Source organism: Gracilinanus agilis, chromosome 1, assembly GCF_016433145.1.
Source record: "Gracilinanus agilis isolate LMUSP501 chromosome 1, AgileGrace, whole genome shotgun sequence".
NCBI classification, from domain to species: Eukaryota; Metazoa; Chordata; class Mammalia; order Didelphimorphia; family Didelphidae; genus Gracilinanus; species Gracilinanus agilis.
The window spans coordinates 354,827,928-354,853,134 of record NC_058130.1 but is presented as its reverse complement, the minus strand read 5'-3'; the positions used below and the strand labels follow the sequence as shown (position 1 = coordinate 354,853,134).

Genomic DNA, 25,207 nt, shown 5'->3' with positions numbered 1-25,207 from the left:
ACCTTTTTTCATTACTTAGAATTCAACAGCTTTTCATCAACATTGTTGTTGTCATGCTATATGTTGTTCATTTGTTTCTGCTTATTTTGATTTGCAAAAATTCTTACAAATCTTTTGAAATTTCTCTGTACTTCCCAGGCATTTCATTCTTGACAATATTTCTTTTATTAACAATTTTCTACCCATCATGTTGTTGTATATTTTAAAATCCATTCTATTCTTATGGATATTTGTTTCCAGTTCTTTTCAGAGTGATTTAATAATTTAATTTTGGTATATATTGTGCCTTTCTGACTTTGACTTGATTGTAGTACCTCAGGGTAGAGGGATTGTTTGGGTAAAGGGCATGCCAGTTTAATCACTTTTCTTGCATAATGCCAATTGAAATCCACAACTGCTGGAATATTTTCATTGACCTATAATCAGTTTATAGCTATCTTTCCAGACTCCATCCAAGATCGATTGTTTCCATATTTTTAAAAAATTGTCAATTTTTATAGAGTGATATTTAACTTTAGAGTTGTTTTGATCAACATTTTTCTCTGATAGTGATTTTGGGTATATTATCATATAGTCATTTATAAGTTTTAACTCTTTTGAAATTTTTTTGTTTTTATCCTTTGACCACACATCTACTAAGGCATTGATGGTGGACCTTTTAGAGACTGAGTGCCCAAACTATAAACTTCACGTCACATATGAGCTGCCCCTTTACTGAGGTGGGAGAGAGAACACGCTTCCATTGGGCTTCTGGGCAGAGGGGCGAGTGATGTGAGAAATGTCCTCAGACGTGCTGAAGAGAGGGAGGGGAGTAGCTCCCTCTGGTACCTGTGCCATTGGGTTGCTAACACGGTACTAGGAGATGGCTTTTGGTGATATATTTCACTCAATCCCACAATATTTTAAATATTAGACTTATTTATGATTTTTGTGTGTTCCCCCCATTCTCTTTTGCCTGCAATTCTATCTTCAATGATATTATTCCTACTAAAACTTAAATTTTATTAGTCAAAATTGCTAATTTTATCTTTCATAATCCTCATTAATCCTGTTTCATAAAAAAATTTTCCTTTTGTTTTAGTCATAAAAAGTATCTAATCTAATTCTCATAATTTTTTTATGATTTGATCTTTTTATTTTCATGCCTCATCATTTTGATACTATTATGATATATCAGGGTAGCTGTTAGGCTCAACACAATTTCTGCTAAATTGCTATGTTAATTTTTCTAGCAGTTCTCATCTAAAAAGGAGTTCTTCTCCCTTGTAATTTGTGTTCTCGAGTTTGTAAAACACTAAAATTCTGTTTGTGTTTGCAGATTAAAATAACCTGAAGTACCACCCTACACCTAACAAATTGGCTTTTGTGATAATAAAGGAAAATGGCAAAACTTGGAGGGGACATAGGAAAACTGAACTGATTTCAGTCACTCAAGGAGAGCAATTTCGACCTTTGCCCAAACGACTGTAAATCAGTACATATCCTTTGACCCAGCAATGCCATTACTAGATTTATATCCCCCCAAGCAGTTCTTTTTGTGGGGCAAAAATTTGGAAAACGAGGTGATACACATCAATTGGCTGAGTTAACTTTAATATGCCATTGTAATGGAATGTTATGTTGTAAGAAATGACAAGGAAGAGCTCAGAAAAACCTGGAAAGACTTACATGAACTGAAGCAAAATGAAATAAGCAGAACCAGGACAATGTACAGTGACAGGAATACTTAGAAGGAACAGCTGTGAATAACAGCTAGCAATGCAGTAATCTAAAACTATCCCAAAGGACTCATTAAAAATACCATCTGTTTCCAGAAAAAAAGAACTGAGTTTGAATCTATACCAAAGAAAACTTTTCTCACTTTCTTAATTTTTTTCTGTTTGAATTTCCTTCCACAAAAGGATTAATATGGAAAATATTTTTCATGATTGCACATGTAAAATCTATATGAGATTGCTAGCCTTCTCAAAGTATAGGTGGAGTTTTTGGGATGGAGTGGAGGGAGGGAATTTGAGACTCAATTCTTTGAAAAATGTTGGAAACTTGTTTTACCTGTAATTAGGGAAGAAAATAAAATAAAATTTATTCCCTTAAAAAAATGGAAGTAATGAAAAAAGGAAAGAAACAAGCATTTAATAAGTGCCTAAAATGTTCCATGCAATGTACTAAGCCATTTACAAATATTATGCCATTTGATCCTCACAAAAACACTGGGAGGTACACACTAGGATCATTTTATAGTTGAGGAAACTAAGCCTGGCAGATTAAGTGACTTGCTCAGTCCCAAAGAAAGGATGAAGCTAGTTTTAGACTTAAGTCTTTATGACTTCAGGCTCATCATTCTATCAATTGTACATATCTAACAAATTATAATCATGAGAAGTGAATATGTAATTAATTAAATCTTCCATTGCTTCTTGCTTGGATTCTCTTCCATCTTCACAAGTTTTCATTGACTTATTGCTTATGATGGAGTTCAGAACCATTCACAATTTGACTCTAGTCCATCTTCTTAACCTTATTTTATTCCACTTTCCTTCATGAAGTCTATATCCTAGCAAACTGTACTAATTCCTTTTTACCATTTTCATCTTCCTTTCCTCTCTTTATGTACTCTTGGCCTATAGTGGATTCTTTTCACATCTCTGCCTCTTTCTTTTTTCTTCAGGGTCCATCTTAAGTTCCAATACTCTGTGATTTTTTTTTTTTAATCCTTACCTTCAGTCTTAGAATCAATACTGAGTATTCGTTCTAAAGCAGAAGAGCAGTAAGGGCTAGGCAATGGCAGTTAAGTGACTTTCCCAGGGTCTCACAGCTAGGAAGTGTCTGAGGTCAGATTTGAACCTAGGACCTCCCATCTCTAGGCCTGACACTCTCAATCTACTGAGCCACCTAACTGCCCCCATACTCTTTCATTTTAAAATTTTCCCTTACTAGCAACGAACTCTTCCTTATGAAATGCCACCCTGACTGTCTGTGAATTATGTTTTGACTTGCATTTGTTTATATCTCTCCCTTTACTTAATAGTTTTATCAACTAGTTGGCCAACTAAAGAAAAATTTAGTGGCTATCACATAAGAGATACTTAATTCATGTTTGTTATACTGAATATTAAATTGTGATTAGTTACTTTAAGTTCCCATTTATAAATAAATACTTCCTCAAATATTTTTCATAAAGTTTTATTTTTGTCATTTTAGTTAATTTAAGTATAGTTTGTTTCTTTTTTTCTTGATCAGGATGAGTATTAGGTCCTTTGTGAGTAATGTGACAAAGCAGATTAGATTTCTCTCATTTCTTTATAGAACACCATTCCCAACAATGTAATCATTAGGTGTGAAGATGTCTACTTTTTTGTTCTCTGGGTAACACTCTTTTTTATTTTTCTTCAAAGTTGGACTAATGAAGTATGAGGGATGGCTATATTTAGGAAATACTATTTGGTGTTTGGGGGTGAATAGTAGGGACACAACTCAGGTTTCACAGTGAGTGAGCAGATTTCACATGAGCTGTGTCAAAACTATCCATTAAGTTGCCTTCATTTATTTATTTATTTGTTTGTTTATTCATTTATTCATTCATCCATTCATCCATTTATGTATTTGTTTGTTTGTTTGTTTGTTTTAAAAAACTCTTACCTTCCATTTTGGAGTTAATACTGTGTATTGGCTCCAAGGCAGAAGAGTGGTAAGGGCTTGGCAATGGGGGTTAAGTGACTTGCCCAGGGTATGAAATGAGGGTTTATGACTAAATCTGTAATGGTGATTGGTAAAGCTGTAAAGTAGTCAGGAAACTAATATGGATTAGTCACAAGCTGTAGACTGGAGGTACTGGATGTAGGAATGACAAATACCCAGTGCCTAAGCCAGCCAAGGGATTGATGTAATATCCCTTGGTAAGGACTAAACCCCTTTAAGATGATTTCCCTTCAGCCTCTGACCTGCCTAGGGAAGTAACTCCTATTGGTTGGTAGTGAGATTAGACAGGAAGGGAAGTATGGTGCTTCCTATCTAAACAGTAATGAAGTTACTCTGTCTCTCTCTTAGAATCTTGAACAGCAGTCACTATTTAGATCTAAGATGAAGGTAGGACACAATAGTTTTTAAATTAAACTAAGGATTTATTGGATAAATTGGTTTGGGAAAAGAAATTGAAGAGTGGGTTAGGAAAACTATGAAACTAGTCTATTACTGCCTTCTAGATCTAGATTCAGGATGTTGATGAACTCCTTGCTATGATCTTCAGCTGTCCCAAGGGACCAGCCCTGGGACAGAAATAAAATGATCTCTTTATGGTAAATATAAAGCAATCTCTTGATAAGGAATAATTGGTATATCAGATTGATGTTCCTATTTGGTCAGCAAAGATCTTTAAACCCTACCTGGCCTAGGAAACTAAAATATCCCATGTTCCACCTCCCTTGACCACCCGGATCTCACCCAAGGGCTAGAAGCAAAGGTGAGAAGTGAAGTAGGGAAAGAACCCCAGCCCTGGGTCTCCAGGCCTTTATATACCCTGGGTCCAACTGCCCTTGGTATCTGCCAGTTGGTACCTCCCTATGGCTCATGCCATGGTCAACATTCCAACCAGGGCAACTGACAGGTTGCTCCAAGAAAATATGGCAGTATTATTTCTATATTATAGGTCACACAGCTGGGAAATGTCTGAGGCCAGATTTGAACCTAGGACCTCCCATCTCTAGGTCTAACTCTCAAGCTACTGAGCTACTGAGCTGTCCCCAGTCTTGATATATTTAATGTTCACTGTTCTCCCTCTTTCTTCTTGAACAAATTTTTTAGTGTCTATTCACTGATTCGGTTTCCTTTGCCTATTTTTAGCTTATTCTTACAAGGAAGATGCTTCTTCTTTTCTTCTTTCCCTTTCTGACTTCAGCTCAGTAGATATGTAATTTTCAGTCATTTATTCAGTTCGCTTGTTACAGTAAACCCAGGTCTAGGTAGGAGAGTGGCATTTACCTCCTCTTTAATAAAGGTACATGGTGACCTCTTCATTATTCTGTGCAGTACTCATGTTCATGTATTCTAAATTAATTTATGTGTATTTTCAACATTAACAATTTAAATATTTATATTCGATTGCCCGTTCTTGGGGACAGTACATGTTTAAATAATGTTTATTCTATCATACACTATAGAATACTGTTTAATTCTTACTTAATAAGCTTTCCATCTGATTTGTGTTTTTCATAACTTCAGTGATTTATTTTATTAAGCTGATATATTTTTGTTATTTTACTTCTTTTTTTTTTTTGTCAGGGAGAAAGCTTAGAATTGTATAATTGTGCACAGTATTTTATTTTTATTTTTCTTAGTTTCCCTGTTTACTATTATATTTCTGCATCTTTATAATTAATAGTTATTCCCCTGAAGATATGGATCCCCCTTTAATTGAGAAATTGCACCACTAAATTATTCAACAACATTTTTAGTGATATATATTAAATACAAATTTCTATTTTTCCCCTAGGGTTTTCTACATGGGATTTTTGACCGTCTAAAGCAGTTTTTAGAATGCAGTAAGTATTCTCAGTATTCCTTATTAAAGAGTTATCACTAATGGGGTCCTCTCCTGAGGGCTTTAGCTAAATGGGCATAGGGAATGTGCCAGGTTCCTTATTAGCTAAAGATTACTAAAATGATATATATATCATTCTAGTAATATATATATATACACAAATATAGACATACTATGCCTGAATTTCTGTATATATGCATGCATGAGAGAGGGGGAGAGAGAGAGAATGAGAATGAGAATATTCTCACTTGCTTTAAGTAGACCATTATGTAGACTTCTTTTCCCCTTGGGGAACTTGGTATGGTCAAAGCTTGCCCAGCAGCCTTAGCGGCTTCTTTGCTTGTAGTCCCTGCAACTGTAATGGCTTCAGTGCCTGGAGCAGATGACCCTAACTGGGGATGCACTGGTGTTGCTGCCAGTGCCACAGCTTCTGCTCCTGCCTCTGCTACCACTGCTCTGGCAGGGAGGATCTTTCTCCGAAGTTGAATTTGCAGAATGCCAACTTAGGAAAATTTAGAACTGTCTTTATACACAAATGTTATATGCATTTATACACACACAGATATACAGACATATACACGTGTAAATAGAAATAAAATTTGCAGGTGCTATTATATCTGAACCACACATGTATATATAATCACACTATACCTATGTCCATGCTCTGGATGCATAGATTAGCTTATCTTAAAATTTTATATTTCAGAGGAACTGAGTGGGAACTAAGTTTTTCCTCTCACATGCCTTCCTAGGTCTTAGATACAGAGAAACCTTTCCTTTGGAATATTTTTTTCTACATCCTTTCTCCTTTGTTTCTACTGTCACCACCATAGTCCTGACTCTTGTTACATCATACTGGGATTACTGCAGCATTTATACCTCCCAGATTTTAGTCTCCGCTTCTAATATGTCCGATGTGGCATTTTCTGGATTACTGCTTTTCACTTCTTGCCTGCTTAGCAACCTTGAATGGATACATAAATGTCCATCATATGCACTCTAGACTCTTTTGGTTTTAAGACTTTGTGACCCCTGTTTACCCTAATTTCTTAGTACTTGCTAGTGTGACATCTTTGTTAAAGGTAGTGTATACTCTGAGTTAAATGCCTCTGTGTATTCATTTTTCTTATTCTTATCACAGCATTTACTGAATACCTTCTTTTTTGCTTAGCCAATCTTACTTGTGCTATAAGGAACAACTTAAGTCCTGTCTTCTTCTTTATGCCTTCTTTGTGAAATTTAAATTTCACTTTGCCTTGATGAATTTTCACCTATAGCCCTTGGACACTTTTACATAATTCAATTTTATGCTTCTTATTTTTGACTCTTGGGTATGGTCTTATCCTCTTTATTGGATTAGAAAGTTCTTTACGGCATGACCATTCCTTAATCATTCTTTTTTTTTTAAATATAGCATAGGTGCCCTTTCTTCTGCTTTAGCTTATAATAAAAATGAATACAAGGGGGCAGCTGGATGGCTCAGTGGATTGAGAGCCAGGACTAGAAATGGGAGGTTCAAATCCAGTTTCAGCCACTTCCTAGCCCTTACTGCTCTTCTGCCTTGGAATCAATACACAGTATTAATTCTAAGACAAATGGAAAGGATTGAATGAAAACAAACAAACAAACAAAAAACATACCAACCACAAGTCTTTGACTAAGTAGAATTTCCTCTTCATTTTGTAGTAGCATGGTACCCAGGTTTTAGCTTGCATAAGTATTCTTATAACCATTCAGAAGCCATTTTATCATTGCATCAAACCATAGAGTTGTTTGTTTTTAAGCCCTTATCTAAAACATATATCTAAATATCTAAATATCTAAAACAGAAGTTTTAGAATCAATACTGGGTATTGGTTCTAAAGCCTAAGGGAGGAAAGGGCTAGCCAGTTGGGGTTAAATGACTTGCCCAGGGTCACTGAGCTGGGAAGTATCTGAGGCTGGATTTAAATCCAGGACCTCCCATCTCTAGGCTAGGCATTTAATCCACTGAGACACCTAGTTCCCTTAACCCTAGAGTTTTAGTGAGGTTTCTTTTTTGGTCATGCACCCTTTTGGCAACCTAGTTAAGCCTACTCACCATACTCTTTTCAGAATGTTTTACAAAAGAAACCAATTCAATTAAAATATTTATCAATATATATCTATATGTACTTTAAAATTCTATCGACCCCAGAATAAGAAGTTCTCAGCTATCTTAAAATATGTGAGATATTTGAGAAAGCTCATTTTCATTTATATATCCATTCTTGATATTGTACTACCTTTACATATAATTTATGCAGTGTTATCTCAGTTTGTTATTTTGTATGACATCTATTTTTAGAGATAATTTGGGTACCTTGGTGCTCAAGGAGTCAATAACATGAATAACTTATGCTTAAGCAAAAGTGTTCTATTACATTACTTGGTCTTAGCCTGTTGTCAGAATCGATTACATTGAGAAAACATTTATTAGAAGTGTTCTGTTTAGTGCTGATTTTTGACATCCCATTTCAGTGTAGTTTTTTAAAACGATTTTCCTCAGAAAAATGATTGCTACTTATAATCTTGAATTTTTAAAAAATATTTAATTGGGAATTATTAAAATTTAATTTTCTACAAGGTAATTTCTATAAAATGGGCAAGAAATACAATCTGGGCTTTTCTTTTTAACCTTTGTCAATTTGAGAGTCTTTAGGAAACGATGTGATTTTTGTTTAGTGTCCAAGTTGTTACTTTTTTTTCTCTAAAGTGGATTTAGTTTCCAGGTGTTTTCCATTAACAGTTTTGTTTATATACATATATATTTAAAAGTATATTTATTTATAGTCATTGTTATAATTCTTGTAACAAGGTTTATTAATACTACAATTTTTTACTTCACTTCATGTGGTTTATATATTTGGACAACAAAGAATTTATACTTGTCTAAACCCTATGTAATATATATGAATGTTACTGTTGAAATAAGTATTCTGTCAAAAAATTCATTGTTCTTAGAGTATGACACTACATACTGAATTTTTTGTTATTTTTTAATAGGTAGAAGTATAGGTACAGATAATGTATGTAGAGACAGACTGGAAAAGACCATCATTCTTTATACTAAAGTGGTAAGTTGATTTGTGGATGGGAATGATCTAATGGCATTTGGTTCTAAATAACACAATAGACATAAAGTAAATCAACATATAGTATCTAAGTATAAGTAACAGAGATAGAAAATGTTTTGGTAATTAAAATATTTCCTTTTATGACAAGGGAATTTGAGCATGTTTAGATTATTAATAGGAAATATTTAAAAATTAGTTTTTTGAATTTTATCAATAAGAAGAGTAGTGAAATAGGATTATATGCTTTCCAGGTCATGTTCTGCTTGTCTCCATCTTTATCTCTAGCTTCCCCTGGGAAGGAATATTTTCACACCTGGTCATACTGAACACATCTCATTAATTACAAACCCTTGGAGCCCATCATTCAAATCCCATTATCCATCCCCTATCACCCAGTTTCTTATTTCTATATCTCTCAATCTACCACTCCTAAATTCCAAGCAGATTCCACCCACCCCTTTCATTGTGTCTTCTGAAATGCCTATTCCACCAGCAGCAGGCTTTCCTTCTTCTAAATCTCTTCCTTTTCCACTCCTTCCATCTACTGTTACTACTACCTGACCTTCCCTGGGATCATAGCTTTCTTAGACATCTTTTCTAAACTGGCTGCACCTTCATTTATCCCCTGAGCTCACTGTTTGCCATGTGGTATTACCAGCGAGCCACATTGCTCAGAAAGATTCATTTTTCATTATCATCAGCAAAGGTTTATTTACATGTCCTTGAGGGTATTTGTGGGGGAAGTAGGGAAAGAGAAAAAGAAGGAGTTGGGGACAGAGGGAGGGACAGCCTGAAAGGACACTGTAAAAATTTCTTCGAATTTTGCTTTTATTTTTCTTTGGGGGAAGTGGTAGTGGCAGAAGTGGAATGTAAGGGTTTTGGAATCAATCAAACGAAATATTAAAATGCTTGCTCTGTGCTGTATTAGGTACTGGGGACACAATGAAAAAGAAGTGAAATAATCCTGTCAAAGGGTTTATATTCTATCAGGGGCAAACAATATGTAGATGTATATGAATAAGTGCAAAATAAAAAGGGAGTTCAGTCAGAGTAGTTAAAGAGGGAGAACATCAGCAATGGGGTTGGTCAGGGACAGGTTAGGAAAGGCTTCCTACAGGTGGTTTGAGCTATACTTTAAAGGAAAACAGGATTACAAGGATATAAAGGTATGAAAAGTGCATTCCAGGGATGAGAGATGGCCAGGGTAAAAGCACAAAGGCAGGAGATTGAGAAAGGAGGCAGAATGACCTGGCAGTCCATACATAACAGCCATCATGTGAGTTTTAGAATGTCAACAATTTTAATGGTGTGAATAGAAAGAGAAGATGCTGTGAGTGATGGTAGTACAGTATGAGTTGGGGATAGGCTATGTGGAACAAGAAAAAAATTTTGGATGAGGGTGGTCACAGTAAGTATTTTGTCACTAAAAGAAATCAAATTTGAGGTATGTGAATGTCCTGGAAGAGGCCCTCAATTCAGTGTTAAAAATCTTGAAACTACTAGTAGCCTTTTCTTCCTTTTTATTTCCGAGTCTAGTTGTTGCAGTTAGTGTTTGGGAAGAGAGAGTAGCTGATAAAAACTACTCTTATTAACATTAAATTGTGATTGAGGCAGCTAGGTGGCACAGTGAATAGAGAGCCAGGTCTTGGGATAAAAAGACCTGGGTTCATATATGACCTCTAACACTTCCTAGATGTGTGATCCTGGGCAAATCACTCAACTCTATTTACCTAGAATTTGCCCTTCCATCTAAGAGTTGTTACTAAGACAGGAAGTAAGGGTTTTCAAAACAAAATAAAAGATGAAATTCACAAGACTTTATGAAGCTTTAGAATCCTTTTCACACTGGAGCTTGTTTAATATCATTAGCCATTTTTGCAGAATTCATTATAAAGTTTAATGGTGGAGAATTGAAAATGCTAGAAAATCTTTGTTGTGATATTATATCCCTTATGATGTGATCCTATAGCATGACCAATAAAGGGAGACAGCGAGAAGCAGAGTATTAAGAAAAAAATTACATTATTCACTTTTCTAGTTAAAATTTTTTTTATTTTCAAGCAAGGTTTACTGTGTAGTATATGCCATTGGAATAGTTTCTTTTTCAATTTTGAAAAATGATTAATCTCATTTTAATTTCTTTTGGAAGCTTTTAGACTTCTTGGACCAACATCCCTTTTCTTTCACTCCTCTCATTCAACGATCACTGGAGTTTGCAGTAAGCTATGTTTTCACAGAAGTGGGTGAAGGAATCACATTTGAGCGATTCATCGTTCAGTGCATGAATCTAATTAAGATGATTGTCAAAAATTATGCTTATAAGCCATCAAAAAATGTTGAAGGTAAAACTTCAATAGTTTTTCTTTTTAGTCTGTTTTTTGTTTTTATTTCATCTTGGACCTTGTAGGAAGATACATCCAATAATTTAAAAAATTCTATCACAACTTAAGAATTGTGATTTAGAAGATATGTAAATGCAGATATTTAAAATGATATAAATTTTAAAAAATAACTTAGCTTTCTTGTAGTTATTTGTTCATCTTCAGGCATTATGTTGAAGGATCCCTTCGAAGCCTAGAATTTTTTTTTAAAGGATTTGGAACTACAGAGATGGTTAGGGCGCTAATCTTTCTTTGCAGTTATTAAATTTAACATTTCCTTTGATCTGGCTAGATTAGCATTCATTAAATATGACAAGATTTTATAATTTTTAGTTTTTAAAAAGTCATACTGTTAATATGAATTCATGTTGCTATTATGTTAATATTTATGTCTCTCAATCAGTTTTTAATTTTTAACAATACAGGATAATCCTTTCTTCCCTATCAATATTATATCATTTATAAAACATCTAAAGCAGCTTAATCTTTTTTAAAAATAAATTTTTATTGATTATCTTTTGTTTTTATATCACTTTCCTTTCCTGAGGAATTCCTTCCCTCGCTCCCTAAGAATAAGAATAAGAATGATGAGAAGAAAACAGGCAAAATTAACCAACATACTGAAAAAAAATCTTACATTATATTCTGTTCTATACATGAATCCAGCCATATTTGATTATCTGACAATGTTTAAATTCAGTTTTATTTATTTCAGATAGTAGTCCTGAAACTCTTGAAGCACATAAGATTAAGATGTCTTTCTTCACATACCCAACCTTGACAGAGATCTGTAGAAGATTAGTTACTCATTATTTTCTGCTAACAGAAGAAGAACTGACAATGTGGGAAGAAGATCCAGAAGGCTTTAGTAAGATTTAATACTGATGTTTTTCTTTCAGTGACATAAATATTTTTTCTTGATGAACTATTGGGATGTGTTGTCTTTTTATAGCAATGTTTCAACTGATACTTGTTTTTAAGTTGAGTAATTCTTATCATCTGCTCATTATTCTAGTTTTAGAACAGAAAATATGAAGGACATATTTACTTAAAAATCACAAATAGACTTTTTAAAACTGTTAATCAACATATTATCAGATTATGAAGTTAATTAAGGAGTAAAAGCCAGAATGGATTTACTAGTGTTTTTTTAAATAAAAGAAAAATTTTGTCAGTTCAATATCTCATGATTCACTTACTTTTTTCTTTCATTTGAGAAATTATTTTTACTGAATATTTTTTGCTGGTTATGGAGAATTTTTTAACTCTACAAAATATCACATATAAAAATGATCCAGTAGTTTTAAGAATTAATAAGTATCATATTTGGTGTTGAACTATTTGAAATATATAGGGTATGTTGTTTTTCATGTATTTTAGATTTACATGGAAATAACTCAGTTGGGATTGGAGATGGAAGATTTTTAAAGATTCTTTTCACATTTGTTTCAGAGTTTATAATCAAGAAGTTTTTTGGATAAGAAGTCTATTTAAGTTATTTTCCTAAGATTCAAAAGTACCTTGTAAAGGTAGTGTGAGATATGATGGATTGAATGATGAGTTTGGAATGTAAGTCCTGATTTGGACACTTTGAAGCTGTCTGATGATAGGCAAATTACTTGACTTTTATGTCCTACAGGCTGCTTCCCAGCTTCTATCATCTCAACCTCTTAGTAGGGGAAGGATATTCCATGAGTTGATCAAATCACAGATTTTTTTTTTTGTGTGTTAACTTATGAATATGCACCATAGATTCCAAAGTAATATCTTTATCCTCATGTCATATAAAAACACTTAGAAAGGCATCATATTTTGCCCTTTGTTTAAATAAGCCTTTTTTTTTTAATGAAAAAGATTTCACCTCTTCTGGAAGAATATCTTAAAGCAGAATATAAACTTATTAGTTCTTCAAACTATTGAATCATTTGAATAGTGAGTATAAATTGAATATATTGGAAATGTAGTATGAAGCAGTTCTTTTTGTGCTCCAAGATATCCTTGCTATGGTAATAAAAATTTGGTGATTCCCAGCATTGTAGAGGTAGAAGTTGATTCAAATCTAGCAGGGTAAGACAAGTACTTTTTTTTTTAGAGAACTGTCTTATATTAAGAATTTTTATTGAACTACTTTATATTAGGAATTTTTATATAATTAAAACTGAATTACTTTTAGAATTGTGAAGACCATGAGTCTCATGTTCTTCTCTTGAAGAGCCCTAGCTAACTATTGTAATATGTAGATCTAATATTGAACATATTTTAAATGAATTTTTGCACTTATATATTTAAGGAAATTAGTACAAAGTGCTTACTTTTTCAACATGTCACTAATATAATTTTTGCTCTCACTGGACAGAATCATGTGTAAAATCTTATTTTATTATAGCTGTGGAAGAGACAGGAGGAGATTCTTGGAAATATAGTTTGAGGGTAAGTGTTGAAATAATTAATAGAAAAATACTATTGATTTTGTAGGTTTTGGTAGGGGATAATCAGAAGGTCTTTATTGTTTTGTATCTTGTTTTATAGTTATTTGTGTTCATGTCTTGTTCCCTTTGGGCTCCTTTCTACCTTCCTAGAGCCTAGCTTTGCACTTAATATGCACCTCATCTAATAATTAGATTCTTGAATTAATTTGAACCACCAATGAAAAATACATTACTTGTTTTAATAGCACAAATGCATTTGTGGTGTGAAATTCTTATTTATTCTAAGTTTTTGCTGATTTTGCTAGCTAGTCATATCCAGAATTTTCTGATCTTTAATAATTTGATTCATTAGATAATTATCCAGAGTGCAAATAGAAAAATTTTTTTGTTCATGTATAATAATTTTTTTTTACCTATATAGGTTAAAATATAAGAAGTTTCTCATGATTAATTCATTCTTTTAACCATGTATCAGTGTGTCTTCCAGAGTAATCCATTGATGCAGTGATTGAAAAGAAGAATGTAGAACATACATTTTCTGGGGTGGAAATATTACTATTGTAATGTGAACATTTCTTTTTTATAACAATTTTTTTCAGTTTTTCTGGTAACTAGTTATTTTCCTTAAAAAAGTTGTATTAATGTAGATTTTAGATTTCTATATATATAGCTCTCTTAATCTTTTAAGTAAAAAAAAAAATGAAAAAGTTACTAGAATGCAATAATCAACTTTGTAAGGGGGCAGCTGGGTAGCCCAGTGGATTGAGAGCCAGGCCTAGAGACGGGAGGTCCTAGGTTAAAATCTGACCTCAGACACTTCCCAGCTGTGTGACCCTGGGCAAATCACTTGACCCCCCATTTGCCTGTCCTTACCACTCTTCTGCCTTGGAGCCAGTACACAGTATTGACTCCAAGATGGAAGGTATGGGTTTAAAAAAAAAAAATCAACTTTGTAACAAATTTAAGGTAGGTTGGTTTTATAGTCAACATTTTTAATTGTGATTTGAGCAGACATAGAAAGCTTATTTGCCATATTTGCAGATAATATTGTAAGGAGATGAGATGTAAAGATTACACTGTACATTAGATGACAGATTCCTAATAAATAAACATTTTTTTTAAGCCCTTAACTTCTGTGTATTGGTTCATAGGTGGAAGAGTGGTAAGGGTGGGCAATGGGGGTCAAGTGACTTGCCCAGGGTCACACAGGTGGAAAGTGTCTGAGGCCGGCTTTGAACCTAGGACCCCCCGTCTCTAGGCCTGACTCTCAATCCACTGAGTTACCCAGATGCCCCCATAAATAAACATCTTAACAGGGTAGATTAAATAAGATGAAATATAGGTTAAAAATCTAAGCCCCACTTTTTAATTCTAAAAGTGAACTTCCCTTGAACAGAAATTGGGAAGATATTGTAGGACAAGAGCTTTTTTGAGAAAAATCTGGGTTTCATTGCTCTTTTAAGTTTAGTATGAAGTCTACCAAAAAATTCATATTAGATATATTTTCTAGAACAGAGATAATATTTGATCATCCTTGGTCAGGCCACATCTGCAGTACTGTGTTCACATCTAAGTATTATATTTTTAAAAATATAAAAAAAGGTTGGAATTTATCCTGAAGAAAGCATCCTCAACGTGGCTAGAGGAGTAGGGAATATTTAGCTTGAAGAAGAGAAGACTAAAGTAAACTAATTAATTAAACTAGTCATTTACTTTAAATGCTTGAAAGCCAATCACTTGCAAGATTCTTCTTCATCTGGGAAAGTAGAACAAGGAGGTAGAAAGTGGGAGATTTGCAGAGATGCAGATGTTGACGACATAAGGAAAAACTTCTTAAGGCTTAGAATTGTTAGAAAAAGAAATAGGCTACTTTGGAATCAAAGAAAGTGTCTGAAATCCATATTGAAATGTTGGATTCTTTTATTCTTTAAACTTACCCCTCATGTACATTCTATAAAACACAAACCTCATTTTAATTATTAATTATATGATCTCTTTTACTTATTTTTGTCACAATGTCATGTAGAGGGGAAATATTCAAAACCACATTCAGTATTTCTTGAGCACTGGTTAGGTTAATTTCTGAGAGGAACAGTGATTTTTCTTGCATTACTCATCCTAAGTGGATGTGTAGTTTAGGGAAATGAGAAATGAATATCAGTCTTAGATCCCATAGAAAATTGAGATTTGTATCTCAACCCTCATAAATGAATCATATATAGTAATTCTGACACCACCAATATAATAGAATTGCTGTGAGGAAAGTGCTTTCATAAATCTTAAAACATTATGGTGAATGATTGATATTTTTATTATTCTCTGATTTTAAGTTGAAAGATATGTCTGTATTAGTAATTTATGATATTGAAGCTTCAAATTAAAATGACTTAAGGGTCATATCCATGAAATCTAATATTTGAATAATATTTTGGTGAAATTGCAAGATATTATTATTTTTTATTTAGCTCATGACTTTTAATCAGATTTTATAGTGGTGAGTATGAGTTTATTGAAATGCATATTATATATATAAACCATATAATTATTGCTATAAGATAATTGTGTCATATTTCAAAGTTTCTTTTTGTGAAAATAATTTGATTTTTGATAATATTATATATTATTATTTAATATTAGATGTTAAATAATTTTCCAACATTTACTTTTTTAAAAAATATAAATGCTGGTTGCTTTAGATGTGTTCTCAGTAAGGTTTTTTGATTGTTGACTTTCAGATATTTGTTTTTATTATAGATTATCTGTCTTTTTTCTTCCAGCCTTGCACTGAAGTACTGTTTATTGATATATTCCATGAATATAATCAGACTCTTACACCTATACTTTTAGAAATGGTACAGACACTGCAAGGTAAGCTTTTATATTGTTTTAAATTTTCAGTTTATATTAATCCATTGGATTAAGGGCATTCTGATAGCTTTGTTGAAGGCATATTTTACAATTTGCTTTTAATTTTTTTAAGGCTTACTGATATTAAATGAATGAAATTTCTTATTTATTGGTTTGTTCTTTCTTTTCTTCCTCTTGATCCTAATATGGAGGACATTTTGTTATTATAAGTGGGTGGTGGAAATTATTAATTATACTCTGACTTCTCAGGCACAGGTACAAAGAAGCTGGTGCTAAAGGAATACTTCTAGAACCAGGTGGTTGTTGAGAGGAGCTTTGTGTAGGAATTAATGTGTTTATGCGTCACAGAGACATGCATTCTTAGCTTTCCTGCCCCTCTCCCTACTAATGTATGTTTGTTTACTGAGTTGTTAAGTAGCATCATGCCAACCCACAATAACTGGGTTGTTAAATCACAAGTGGTTGGGCTAATAAAATTACCTCTTAGCTAAAATAATTTATAACATTACTATGCAGAAATTTTTTTTTCATAAAGGGTATGGCATATGTAAATATTATAAACAAAAAACTAATTTTTTTCAGTTAGGAGTTATTTGTAGTAAATTTGACTACTAGTTCTATATAGCATTTTGAGTAAGTAGTCAGGATACTATGGAGAATTTGCTTTTTCTCTTGCTATACATTCAGCTTTGATATTCACTTTTCCTCTCCTCTGTTTTTCTGTCATCTCTTTTTTGTCTTTCTCTTGTTTTCCTATGATTTTTCCAGTTTCTTCTCTCAAGAACTGTTCATCACTTTTTTTAGTGTATTCTTTTTTCATCTCAGTACCAGATCTTTGGAATTCTATTTTTATCATATTTACTATATGAATGTTATATGACTTGATAAATATCTTTAGTTAATTTATGTAAGAATTATGTTGTCAGATAATTGTCTAACCAGACAGTCACTAAAATCACCTCACTTCTTTCCTTGCCTTGTATTTGCTTTGCCTGTCTTCTTTGTCTATTCCCTGTTACTCCCTCTATCCCCATTGTCCCATTTCTACTTTTGATATTTTTAAGGTGAGAAATGTTCCTTCCTAAGGTTTACTTTTTAACTTTTTTTTGAATATTTAGTGTCTGCAGTATGGTTTCATGAACTGAACTTCTTATGCATAGTCAACTCTTGCTTATCCATAGGGAGATCATTGAGGCCTAATCTTGTTGTCAAATTTGATGTTATTTTGCTTTATTACTCTTTTAATTATTTCAGCTTCCTTCACATGATACATTATTTCAATTTATCCTTTATTTAGAGCTTATATTTCATTAAGGAATCTCTTTGAAACTTGAGACTAGCACACTATTTCACTTGTGTTATTGTTTGTTTTGTATTAATTGGCTCATCAGAGGTCCAAATTTTAATATGTCATGTTTAATGGGCTAGGATTATTGATGTTCAGCATGGTCCAGCCCTAGGGAAAATGGCTTATGATACTTGATACTTTAGAAGTATTATTTAGAGCAGAAGGTTGTTTGGATAATATGAATCACTATAGAGGGAATTGTTTGAATCAAAGGGATTGTTGGGCTTTCTTAGCCTGAATTTTAATCTGTCTCCACTAAGTACATATACTAGTGTGTCCACAGATTAGTTATGCCAACTAGTTGGCAAATCTCTACTGAAGAAAGTGCCAAATTCTTATTTTCCTTTTTCTAAGCTTAAGTGACCATCTTCCATCCATGTATGCTTCTTATCATGATATTAAACTTTTTATTTCAGTATTTTTAATCATTTTTTTAATATTGCATTTTAAAATTTTTCTAGTTATTTTATATTAAGTCCATTCAGGTGGGCTTTTTCTTTTTTGGGGGGCGGGGGGGGCTTCTAATGGACTGCTGAGGACTAGTTTTTATAAGCCTTTCTCCAAAGCAACCGTTAATATATGTTCTTAGAGAGATTTCTTTAAAGAAATGATTCTATTTGTGTGTGTAAACTAAGGTATATTTTTTTTACTTTCTGACCATTTTCTAGTTTATCTTATTTTTTTGGTGCTTTGGAGCTAGTAGTCCATTATTTAATGATTGTAGAAGCAACCCTATTTGTCTGTTTTATACTATTCCAGGAGAGATCTGAACAAGCACTATATACGTGACTTTCTATATGTCACGTACTGCTTCCAAGTCTTGTGATTTCAACCTTCGTGTCATCTCATCTCTGATATCTTTATTTCTCCACTCATGACAGTGAATCATCACCTCCTACCTGGACTATTGCAGTAACATTTTAATTGGCTTCTCTGCCTCAAGACTCTTCCTATTCAAGTCTGTCTTCCACTCAGCTGCCAAAATGAGTTTCCTAAAGTATCTTAATGACCTAGTCTTGTCGTAGTTTCTCCTCTTTCCTTTCCTCCCACGATACATTTCAGTGGCTCTCTCAGGATTGAATTGAAAACCCTCTAACATTCAAAGCACTTCCCAACCTGGCCTCTTCCAGCCTTGATCATCTTCTTACATTTTATTCTCATCTACATAATATATGATCCAGCAGCACTGGCTTTCTTGACTCTAATCCTACTCTCCATCTCCTAACTTCATTCTTTTTCTCTGGCTGTCCACCATGTCTGGAATGCACTTCCTCCTTCAAAATTCAGTTCAAATCTTATGTAGGAGCCCTTTTTTCTTATGTATTTCTGTAATTCTGTTCTTTCTCCCTTCCTTCTTATCTCTTCTCTATTCTGCTAGTGCTTTCCCTCTGCCATTTATTTCTATTCATGATGTATTTTTCATGTATTTAATTTTTTTGTTCTTTGTGAGCTCTTTGAAGGAAGAGGAGGGACCATGTGTTTTGTTTTGTTTTTTGTTTTCTCTTTCTTTGTGTTTCCAATCCATAGCACAATATCTAGACTACAGTAAGAACTTCATAAATTCTTAATGACTATATCACTTTGATGCTGTTTCAGCCTGCCATAAATTATCTTCCACAAATGGAAGCTGGGCAAAATCCAGGACCTTATATTCTTTATATGTGACTTCATTATTTGGTTTCAGGTGAAGTTCTAGAAAATACAATTGTAAGTTTGAAAATATTCTATAAAACCTGTATTTTAAAAATACTTGTTCTCCATTAGTGAAGATTGAATAATTTACTTTTCTATCATATAAATCTATCTAAATCTCTTTATGGTGACAAACTCTGAGCTATGTTTATATGTGTAAGATACATAGCATTGTATCAGTTAATATGAATGGAAATCATTTTGTTAAAGTTTTCAACTTATTGGCCTCTACTTATTTATTTCAGGGCCAACCAATGTGGAAAATACCAGTGCACTGCTGATCAAAGATGCTGGTATGTGAAATTTGATATATTTAACAAAATGAACTGTTTTTTATTCTTTCAGATAAGGTAGCTTAAATATTGATATGAGAAAAAGATGTTCACTATGTATGTATATAGATAAACACACACACATAGAACTTCACTCTTTTAAGACATTATATAAACTTGGATAAAGATTTCCCCCTCCATTCCCACCCTCTGGTGATTTAATTATTTAATTAATTCTTGGCTTATTAAAGCCATTTTTCTTTTTTATGAGTAATGCATTATAAGAATAATTTTCACCTTTTAAAAATTAAAGAAAGTTTTATACAATAATTTCTTATGTGAAACAGTTGGTAATTCGTTTGACATATATAGGTGTTGAGGTATCATCTAAAATCTTATTTTTCTCCTACTTAGTCTGTTGATTATTACTTATAAAAAGTTTTCCAGTGAGAAAATCTCATTTGATAATTATAATCAATAAATGAATTTTTGCTAAAGTCCAGGATTGAAATATCTGATTTTTTTCTTTACAGTCTATAATGCAGTTGGATTGGCTGCTTATGAGTTATTTGACAGTGTGGATTTTGATCAGTGGTTTAAAAACCAATTGTTGCCAGAATTAAGAGTTACTCATGATAGGTAAGTGTCCTTTCCAGAAAGATTTACTATATAATTATACACATACATAAGTGTCATATCAATTAGTATATATAACTTTAGCACAAGTTATGAAATCATCACCTTTTGATAAGAATTCATTACCTACAGTATAAGACAACAATAATATTAATTCACATTTACATGCAACTTTGATTTTTATCAGACCTTTTCTTCTTAACAATTCTGTAAGTTAGAATTTCTTTTTTCTTTTTAGCATATGAAGAAAACTGAAGATATTAGACGAGTTACTCAAAGTCACACAGTTAGTAAGGGACATAACATAGTATCTTAATTCAGATATCTGTTTCTAAGTTTATGATTCTTTTCACTAAAGGCAGAATGCAGTGTTATTCTAATACAATAAATAATTTTTAAAAATCTGAATTTTTATAAATTATTTGATTTCATGGAAGAATCAGCAAAAATAAAATAGTAAAATTAAAACATACCTAAGGGATCTATCCTTATTTTATTTCACAGATAGGTAAATTAAGGCCCAAACTGATAAAATTCTTTACTTATAGTTACACAAGTAATAAATAATTATAAAAAGCATAGAATCTAGATCTCTTACTCAAAATCCAGTTTTCATTTTGCTGAAATATGCTGTCTTACCTTAAAAATAGAACAGCAATAGCTTCTTCAGTAGTATGCTCAGTAGTTCTTCTGGTATAGACTCTACTTGTTTTGTTTGATTATGCCTGATTTGAACCCAAGACCTCCCATCTCTAAGACTAGAGCTCTATCCACTGAGTCACATAATTGTCCCCAAAATAGATTTGGTAGAGGGTAGTACTACAGATGTAAAATTTAATATTGCATGCACTTTCAGGTGATACTCTTATAAGTTTTACCCCAGTGTTCTATTTTGTTCAAAAGAATTCCAGTGATGAATGTTCAAAATGTAAAAACAAAACACATTAAAAATGCCAAGATAACTTCACTTAACTAAAACTATTGACCTCATCTTTTATAGGTATAAACCATTGCGACGCAGGGTAATTTGGCTTATTGGACAGTGGATTTCTGTGAAATTCAAGTCTGAGTTGAGACCCATGTTATATGAGGCAATTTGTAATTTGCTTCAAGACCAAGACTTAGTGGTATGTATGCATAAACATCTTTCTTTTTATTAATGTTTCTTTATTGTTTTATATATCTACTTTGTGAATAAGAGAAAAACACTTATAAACAAATTTAATATATTTATTTTATATAATTCTCCTTTGACATAGTTGTAAATCCCTTTATAAATTCATTCTTCTCACTTATGAGTAGTGGCATAGGACATTCAGTGAAAATTTCATTAATTTAAAAATATCCTCTTCTATACTTAGTTAATTTAAAAAAATTGTTGAATGTTGTTAGAGTTTAATTTAAATAATTGTTAAAGGGCTCAACATAATTTCCCCTTCGATAATAAAATTTTCTTTGGCTTTTAATATATAATTATACTTGTACACAGGTTTAAGAACATATTCATGAGTTAAAGTGAGTTATTCCTTTATTTTACTTGATGGTTGAGAATCTCTTGTGAACCAATGCTATGTGTGTGTATTCAATAAATCATTATTCTTTTATTTATTCAACAAGCATTTATTAAGCTTCTAATGTGTTAGGTGTTGTGCTCAGTGTTGGGGATGCAAATACAAAAATTATACATTCTCATTTCTCAAAAAACTTGCCTCATATTAAGGAAATAGCATATATGTAGAAAAATTAAATAAAAACATATAGAAATTAATTTCTCAGCAGGGTTAATAGTAACTGTGGGAAATAAATCAAGCAGTCAACAGGCATTTATGAATTTCTTGCTAGGTGCCAAGGATATAAAGACAAAAAAATGAAATAATTCCTTTCCTTAAGGAGCTAACACTTTTTCTGTAGCAGGGTAGGTGACACAAGCTGAATTTTGAAGAAAACTTAGGTTTTGGTGAAATATGGTAAGATCTTCTGACATAGGGGACAGTTTTTATAAGGCTATTCGGGATGGAATTGTAGGAGAACAGATAATAAGGAGCCAGTTTGACTTGAACCAAGAATCTATGAAAGAAATCTGTAGTCAGTAATCCTTCAGGATTATGAAGGTCTATAAAAACCAGAAGAATTTGCATGTTATTCTGTAGGCCAGAGGAAACCACTGGGGCTTTTTGAGCAAAGGTAAGACATGGTCAAGTTGCTTTGGGAATGTTATTTTGGTAGCTGTGTGGAGGGATGGATTTAGGGGAGTAGACTAGAAGTACAGAGGCCAAAGTAAGAGATTCTACAATAATTCAGGTGAGAGGTAACGAGGGCTGAGACTTGAGTGGTGTCTGTATACTTGAAAAGAACAAGATATGGCTTTGAGGCAGAATCTTCAAGACTAGGCAACTGATTGGATGATTCCAGAATTCCTTCTTGAGTGACTAAGAGAATGGGAGTGTAGAAGTAGGAATACTAAGGAGATCATCACTTTAGTCTTGCTTTTTTTTTCCAAAAAAGGGATATATGGTTAAAGGGGATATACTGTCCCATTATCAGAAAGAAACCAAACTCTGAGAGGTAGGTATTCATTCATACATTTATTTATTTTTGAGCTGCTAGTTGATATATATAGTTGATATAGTATAGATTTTCAAAAGGAGTTAAATATGGTCTTTTTTTTTTTTAACCTTATCTTCTGTGTTAGAATTGATACTTAAGTCTTGGTTTCAAAGCAGAAGAGTGATTAGGGCTAGGCATTTGGGGTTAAGTGACTTGCCCAGGATCTCACATTTAAGAAGTGCCTGAGGCCACATTTGAGCCAAGTTTCTGCTGTCTCCAGACCTGGCTTTTTTCTGAGCCACCTATTGGTCTCTTTAACATCTTTATTTTTCTTTATGAATTGCTTCACACTTATTTTTGAATGTCTCTTGCTAATTTTATATTTCTTTCTTAATGTGTTGTATCTTGCTTTGATTCTTCTTTTCTTCTTTCTATAACCGTTTTATATTAGTGCAATTCATACATGTCCAAATGGCTATTTTTGGTTCCTAAGATTATTTTCTTTTAGAGAATTTTTAACCTGTTATGTATATTGAAGTGAGTAAATAAACACAAATACACACACAGGGGTTCTTCTGGGGAGAAAGGGATGAAGGAAAAATGAAGGTCATAGATGTATTACAATCTTAACCAATTACAAAAGAGCTGTGACAATGAGAATGAATGACAGTTGGGATCCAACTGCCACTTAGAAGTGGATACCTTACTTGTACAGGGAAAAACACAACAGGAATAACAATCACTTTTTTAATAGTTAACTCAAGATTAAAAGAGGTGGGAGAGATCACACTACTCTAAAACACTATGGGATCAATTCAGGGTTAAAGGTTAAAGGTCTTGGAAATCTCTACACTACACTTTGCAGGCCGCCAGGACACAAGGGACTAAAGGGATCTCACGTAGATGGTCTGATGGCTTGATCAGTAGCTCAAAATGTTTCAATCCAAGTATATTCCAAGAGCACAGGTTCTAGTCAAATTAATCTCAGAGGGTAAAACCAAGGAACTTTAATCAGCTTGGGATGTCTACCAAACCAAGTCTGATCCTCCAGCTCAACTTGAATTTCTCCACAGGCAGGTGTTTCTTCTGGAGGCAAATCTACTCTCTACTGGGCTCTTCACTGGAGACAGTTTTCAGAATCCAACTGCTCTCTCAGCCATAACAGAGTCTCTCAGGAAATCACTTCCTTCCTTTGCCATAATTCCATTCTTGGAACCTTCAGGTCTTATTGAACAGCCTGACAGCCTGGGTGCTAATTTCACTAAATACCTATTCTCTTCCTCATAACAGTATGTTATGAATATTTATGATTTTTACTTATAAGAATTTAATATTCTCCATTTATTGCTTGACTTTTTCTTTTTTTTCCTTGAAAAATTTTCAATGGTTTTCAGAGGTATTCTTTGTTAAACATGGGATAATTATGTGATTATTGCTTTATGAATGCTTTCCATATGAAACTCTTTTGTCTATTCCTTTAATTTATTTTCATTGATATATTATTATGTTTTTGTTTTTTATTTTTTAGAGGTAGATAGCATTCTTTTTCATAAGTCCCTCAGAATTGCCCTGGATTATTGTATTGCTTTTACAAAGTATCACATTTTATCATTCCACTATATTTCAGTTATTGTGTATAATGTTCTCCAGGTTCTGTTTATTTCACTCTGCATCAGTTCATGTAGGTATTTCCAATTTTTCTGAAATCAACCTGTTTATCATTCTTTACATAATAGTGTTCCATCACCATCAATTTGTTCAGAGTTATTACATTTTTGGACAAAAAAATTACAGTTCTCTTCTAACTCTTATAATATCAAATATTTTTGGTATCTTGAATATTTTATCTAGTTAACTCCCAATTAAGAATCTGATTTATCCATTTTGTTGTATTATGCTTGTGCTTCCTAATTTTTTTTAAGCAATTGTCTTGTTTTTTTCTCCCTTTCATCAGATTATGTAAACCTCAAGAAATAGAAAATTTTTCTATTAGCAATACAGAAACAGCTAGAAAGCTAAATCCCTTGTTAAGAAAATCTTATATAGCTATATACTGAATAATATGATGAATAAAATTAACTGATCAATGTAGTTTTGCAATAGCATTGTTAATATACTAAATTAATATATTATGAAAGACTGCAGTCTTTCCTGAAAACTGAAATCTTCTGACATCACGATAAATTCAATTATTTGACGTCAATGTTCCTAGACCTATCCTTTGTTCTGTATTCCTTTAACTTTGGGACAGAATATATTCATTGTAGTTAACCTTTTTTTTTTTTTAATTTCCTCTGTTTATATCAACCTCTCCAAGAACCCTCTCCCATTTTCCATTATTCCACATTGCTCTTTTGGCAATAATTTCTTCTTGTGTTTCATTTAACTATATTTTTATGCAAC

At 32.7% G+C, this 25,207-nt stretch overlaps 1 protein-coding gene across 1 annotated transcript in view; it reads left to right on the top strand.

Moving 5' to 3' along the window:
• IPO11 (importin 11) overlaps positions 1-25,207 on the top strand; it is a 222,537-nt gene that overhangs the window by 41,751 nt on the left and 155,579 nt on the right. The window contains exons 7-15 of the mRNA XM_044663634.1: positions 5,489-5,537; positions 8,561-8,631; positions 10,781-10,973; positions 11,728-11,880; positions 13,399-13,442; positions 16,219-16,309; positions 19,595-19,642; positions 20,155-20,260; positions 21,258-21,384. Coding sequence (XP_044519569.1) covers positions 5,489-5,537; positions 8,561-8,631; positions 10,781-10,973; positions 11,728-11,880; positions 13,399-13,442; positions 16,219-16,309; positions 19,595-19,642; positions 20,155-20,260; positions 21,258-21,384 — 882 coding nt within the window. The remainder of the gene's footprint in view (positions 1-5,488; positions 5,538-8,560; positions 8,632-10,780; positions 10,974-11,727; positions 11,881-13,398; positions 13,443-16,218; positions 16,310-19,594; positions 19,643-20,154; positions 20,261-21,257; positions 21,385-25,207) is intronic.